Source organism: Sinocyclocheilus anshuiensis, unplaced genomic scaffold (assembly GCF_001515605.1).
Source record: "Sinocyclocheilus anshuiensis isolate Anshui unplaced genomic scaffold, SAMN03320099.WGS_v1.1 scaffold233, whole genome shotgun sequence".
Taxonomy (NCBI): Eukaryota; Metazoa; Chordata; class Actinopteri; order Cypriniformes; family Cyprinidae; genus Sinocyclocheilus; species Sinocyclocheilus anshuiensis.
In genome coordinates, this window is record NW_015540843.1 from 452,628 (window position 1) to 458,839 (window position 6,212).

Sequence of the window (6,212 nt, forward strand, 5' to 3'; positions counted from 1 at the left end):
TTCATTTGTGTGACGCGGGGATTCGCATCTTCTTATTATATATACATTTAGTTTTACAGCGTTGTTTATCACTATATGATTTGGTTTCCACTCCATCCACCACAGAAAGTCCTTGCAGTCGACTGATAAACCAACGCTTTGCGAATCGGTTCATTCAAAAGGATCTGTTCAACAGAACCGAGTCGCCTGGGAATCACTCCAGTACTTAACGCTCAGCGCGCACACATGTATTTACCAGAGTGATGGGAGGATGTTTGGATTGTAGTGCACTTCTTTATCCGCAGCAGAAGAAACGAATCTAGCGGCAAAGAAAACGAGTGTGGATGTACGAGGGGCTTTTCGTTTTGAATTCTACAGGTCTTTTCTTAATGAATATTTAATGGCTTGGAAATGGAGATAGCTTTGGTGAGCTTTGACAAGCGGGGTGAAGGAGGCAGTGATGGAGAACCCTACCAAAACCAAAACTCCCTGGATTATCCACGCTTGGTCCACAACAAAGAACTATATTCGAGAAGTCCACAACAGAGCTCATGGAAAATGAACGACATGAACAACACAATGATGGGCTCCACTGAGAATACGGTGGATTATTACAGTCCCCATTTGTTTGATGAGAACATTCTGGACATGGATATGGACCATGAGAACAACGAACGAGTTCTTATCAATATCGCCGGACTGAGGTTCGAGACACAGTTGGGCACTCTGAACCAGTTTCCCGACACTTTGCTGGGAGACCCGGACAAGAGAATAAAGTATTTTGACCCCCTCAGGAACGAGTATTTCTTTGATCGCAACAGACCGAGTTTTGACGGAATTCTTTATTTCTATCAGTCCGGCGGGAAAATCCGACGACCTGTTAACGTGTCAATCGACGTGTTTGCAGACGAAATCCGCTTTTATCAGCTGGGAGAAGAAGCAATGGACCGTTTCCGCGAGGATGAGGGCTTTATCAAAGAAGGAGAGAAACCGTTACCACAGAATGCGTTTCAGAAACAGGTATGGCTCATGTTTGAGTACCCTGAAAGCTCTAGTCCTGCACGAGTCATAGCTATTGTCTCCGTCATCGTCATAACCATCTCCATCATAACTTTCTGTCTGGAAACTTTACCCGAGTTTCGCGACGAGCGAGAGCTTCCAGTGACTAGTCGCGCTATCAATGGTACTCAAGAGCGTCCATCGCTCACCTTTAGCGACCCGTTTTTTATCATTGAAACCACCTGCGTGATTTGGTTCACTTTTGAGCTCTTTGTGCGCTTCTTCGCCTGTCCTAGTAAGTCTGAATTCTCCAAAACCATCATGAACATCATTGACATAACGTCTATCATGCCTTACTTCATCACCTTGGGCACAGAGCTGGTGGAGCAGCAGGGCCAGGAGCACAATAATGGCCAGCAGGCCATGTCACTGGCCATACTGAGGGTCATTCGTTTGGTTCGGGTGTTTCGCATATTTAAGCTGTCTAGACACTCCAAGGGGCTTCAGATCTTGGGCCAGACTCTAAAAGCCAGCATGCGAGAGCTGGGCCTCTTGATCTTCTTTCTTTTCATTGGTGTCATATTATTCTCCAGTGCTGTTTTCTTCGCTGAGGCAGATGAACCCGAGTCTCACTTCTCCAGCATCCCAGATGCCTTTTGGTGGGCTGTGGTGACCATGACAACAGTTGGATATGGTGACATGAGACCGGTGACTGTGGGTGGAAAAATTGTGGGCTCGCTGTGTGCCATCGCAGGGGTGTTGACCATTGCATTACCGGTGCCTGTCATTGTGTCTAACTTCAACTATTTCTACCACAGAGAAACTGACCAAGACCAGGCGTCTCTCAGAGAAGAGCCTAATAATGGTGGCCTTTCAAACCCATGTGATGAACTTCATGGGTTGAGGAAATCATCAACCTCTAATTCAAAAGATGGAGAGCATAATGAAGAAACAAACATTCCAGTTGAGAAGACTAACATGAAAGCTAACAGCAGAATGGATATTAAACGCTCCCTTTATACGTTTTGCTTGGACACTCGAGAAACTGACCTCTAGTTTGCCCATCTGTACCCCATTGCACGACCGGTGCCCATCATTGTTTCCAACTTAAATTATTTCTATCTCAGGGAGACTGACCAGGAGTAGGCATCTCTCAGAGAAGAGCATAGTGGTGGCCTTTCCAGCCCATGTGATGAACGTGTGTTGAAGAAATCCTCAAACGCAAGAGATGGAGAACACAGTGTGGAAGAAACATGTTTGAGAAGACCAACATTATAAACTGGATATTAAATGCTCCCAAGAAACAGAAACTTCTAGGCCATTCATATCCACTAAGTTAATGCACCCAAATTCTGTATGATCCAAGGATCATCACACTGTTAAAATCCTGGAAAGTTGCAGTTATTTTTTTAAAGCACATTTTAATCTGTTAATCTCCTGGGCATCAGCAGCTTTTAAGCATTACTTTTATAATTTCTTTTTCAGAAACACACAAAACAATGCTAAAAAAAAAAAACAACTATGTAAAATATTTAGAACTGCTGTGATGCTTGGATGACAGGCCTTAACTCTTTCACAACCTCTTATGTTGTTCATTGTTGCCCAGTGATTCAAGTGAAAAGCCAAAATTTTTTCTTTTAAAACATACTACTTAAAAAGAAATGTACATATCTTTGTAAAAGAATTGTTTGGTCTTTAGGGTCTCAATCAACACCACTTTTGTAGTTAGTTTAAAATACTGTTAATGCGTCGTTTATGGCTATCAGTATTTTATAGCAATATTTTTTCACTCTCAAATTGAAAACTCAATGGCATATGAAATCTAGGGAGCACTTCAAGGAAAAGGAAGTGTTTGCTTATGAATTCACAACGATAAAGCCTTGTCGACTCTAAATCACATCACAGTTTTCCTGAAGTTTGATGCAAAATGGATTCAAGCAGAAATTATCGTATATAAAAAATGACTGAACCATGATGATCTACTGAAAACAGAGGAGAACTTTTAAGATGATCCAGTGATCCATTTTCAAGGTCAGTCTCCATTTTAATTCTTCACTGTTTGTTTCATTTGCTTTCAGTGCTTTTTTTAATTTATGAGTTTGACATTTTGTTTGTTATACTCAATAATAACCACAATTACAGTACATTAGCCTATACATTTGTATTCATTATTGCTCATATAAACCTTATAGACACAAAAAAATCTGAAAAAAATAAAATAAACCAAAAAAAAGTTTATTTACCGTGTAAAAACTGTTAACCCACATTTGCATCATATCATAACATCTAAATTAACTGTAGGAATTATTGAATTATTCAAGTCAGAAAGAACCTAAACTCTAAAAACTAAAGTTTAAAAGTATTCACATGCATGTTCTCTGTCTTTGTTGGATATGCATTGCATTATCTAAAATTCATAGAATTAGTGTGTATTCATATTTATGTTGTGCTGTCAGATGACATATAGCGGAGAAAATAACAGCCACTGAAGTTGTGAGTTAATTTCCATTATTAACACTGTATGAGCCTGTATGCAAGTGCTAGAAAGGGAATGAGTTGGTATTAGGTGCCAGGAACCAGAAAATAGGTGTGTGTTTGAAGCAGGGGCGATCACAGACAAGGTTGTGCTATGAGGAGTGACATATCCTGTTTCACACAGGATTAGATATGCCCATTATAGGTTATATCACATAACCTTCGAGAAAGTGTGTGAGTGTGTGTACTGCATACTTGTTTTGGTTGCTTAGATACATAAGACAGCTGCAACTACAGTGGGTAGTGTAGGTCAGGACTGACAAGAATAAACACTTTGATAGCAATAAAACATCGTAAGCACATCAAAATGGCATGTTGTTAGATATGTGACTGCAAGAAGATGTTCATCTGTGAGGTTACAAACACTCTCATTGAACTGAGCTCTTCATGCAATACTGTTTTCATTAATTACACAGTAAAATGTGAAAGTTGTTGCAGCAGAGCCCGCGTTTAGACCCCTTGGCTTTTCACCCATATCTACAGTATTAGCTTTGAAGTCATCTACTCCCTCTATCAACTTCCTGTTTCAATAGAAAATTTCACAGGAAAAAAAAAGCGTGATTTCCTGTTACTCTTAATCATCATTTTTTGATGTAGTCAAGTTGATTTAGTCATATGAAATATTTTTGACGTAATAATAGAAAAATTATTTTCATTTAGATGTTCCCTGACATATCACATTTACGTTATTTTAGAAAACATATTTTGGAGTGTAATTTTTATTGCACAGTCTCTTAGCCAAATTTCAACAGATAACACAAGTTGCGGATCAGTGCAGATGCAGATCAATCATTTCACAATCACGTGATTTCCTGAATATTCCAGATATGAGGAATTAAAACACTTATATTGGTCTATAGATGAGCCAAAATCTGCCTTCTAGAGATATTAGAAAACAAACTACATTAGGTTCTCAATCGCTTGTGAGTTTTGAGTTTGCTTGTCCGAATGTCGGGATGTAGATGAGTGTTAGAAGAGAAAAGCAATCATCTTTAAGCTCTTGAAAGTGCCTCGTGATGGCAAACATGTCACAACTGTCTGTTTTTGATGTGTGCTAGCTAATCATGTTATGTTTGGTCAGTCTAAGAGGACAGTCTAAGCTCGTAATTAAGTACACTGATAAAAATGGATAGAGTCAATAATTGAGCAGTGTGAATTGCTTTTTTTTTTAATGATTTTTTTACTACACTGAATCTAAATGTCTGTGCAGTTCATTACATTTCATATCATCACTGTAGGATTATAGTGAGAATATTAGTAGAGCATTTAACGCAAGTGTTTATTTACATATAATTTAATAATAGGTTAATGTTTACTAAATTAATCGATTTTTATACTTTCTAAGACAAGCATGGGTGGTGTTTGCATGTGCAGTACTCTCTAAAACGATGTTAGGGTATTACGAATAGTTTTGAGAGAGTTGTCAAATCGTTGTTATGGTGTTCTTAATGTTTTAGCATGTTGTTATGCAATTGCTACAATGTTCTAGGCATGAGTGGTTTAGCTTGAAAGTTTTAAGCCACTTCATTTACTCATCTCTGTTTTCATCTGAAGGTAATGTCTCAATGTTGAAATGCCTCAAGGATAGAATATTGTCACCCTGGCTCAGTTTTCTGGTGTGATATCAGCATAAATGTCGTCCTGGTCATTTTGCCAAACATCTTTGTGTTGATGAATTAGTATCTCTCTCTCTCTCTCTCTCTCTCTCTCATAGTCTGTTCAGTCAAATACAGCAGATAAAGTGTGATTTCAGCACCACAGACAGCTCCATAAATTGTAGCACAGCTTGTAAAGTACACAATTAATTTAATAGGAAACATTTAACATTTAAAAGGATCATTTTGAATGGTGGACAGCCATCATATGACAGATGAAAATGGCATTAGACATTTATCTAAGTCTTAACCTCCTGCCATTTTAATTTGAATCAGTAGCTCAACTGATTTGTCCAGGTGAAATACTCTTTATGACCCACAGTACTGTGTGTAACAGTAGAGCATCCTGCAGTTTTGTTAAGTACAATTTACAACTGCAGCTTAATGGACTGCAGTTATGGAATAATGTTGATTTAACTGAAAATAGATTAATTTTTTTAAGGCAAAAAAAAAAAACAGTTATAATAGTCCACTTTCCAATAAAATATCATAAATAATAGAATTAAATTAAATACATTTACTCACCCTTATGTCAACTGTGTGGAACACAAAGGGAGATTTTTTTTCATTCAGGTGCATCTCAATAAATTAGAATGTCGTGGAAAAGTTCATTTATTTCAGTAATTCAACTGTATCCTGTAGTTTTGTGCAGCTCAATGGACTGCAATTATGGAATAATGTTGATTTAACTGAAAATAGATCATTTTAGGGCCAGTTTTACTAACAGCTTGCACCAGCGCAAACCGTCTTTTGGCGTTAAAATCGTACTGTCGGGTACCGACGCTCAGTGACGAATCAGCGCTGAAAAGGCATGGACACAGTTATTTTTGCGCCTGACCTTATTGGATATGTATTTGTAGGAGTTTCCCTTTCAGACGCAAAATTTATGGGAGGAGAGTATTCAAATGAATCCCACAACGCGTTTTACTAACGTTTGCGCTCGACAAATTACTGGCATTTGCGCCATTATTTAATGCCCAAAAAAGCATGTCTTAAATGATTTTGCGCTTGAAATGGCTGCAATTATTGTTGCTAGGAGGAGGC

General features: G+C 38.3%; 1 protein-coding gene across 1 annotated transcript; it reads left to right on the forward strand.

Moving 5' to 3' along the window:
- Nucleotides 1-250: 250 nt before the first annotated feature.
- LOC107687578 (potassium voltage-gated channel subfamily A member 1-like) lies at nucleotides 251-2,422 on the forward strand. Its single transcript, XM_016484964.1, has one exon. The coding sequence runs from the start codon at nucleotides 391-393 to the stop codon at nucleotides 2,032-2,034; it is 1,644 nt and encodes a 547-aa protein (XP_016340450.1). The 5' UTR covers nucleotides 251-390; the 3' UTR covers nucleotides 2,035-2,422.
- The last annotated feature ends 3,790 nt before the right edge of the window (nucleotides 2,423-6,212 follow it).

Coding starts and splice junctions, on each gene's coding strand:
- LOC107687578 (XM_016484964.1), top strand. CDS start 391: ATGGAGATAGCTTTGGTGAGCTTTGACAAGCGGGGTGAAGGAGGCAGT.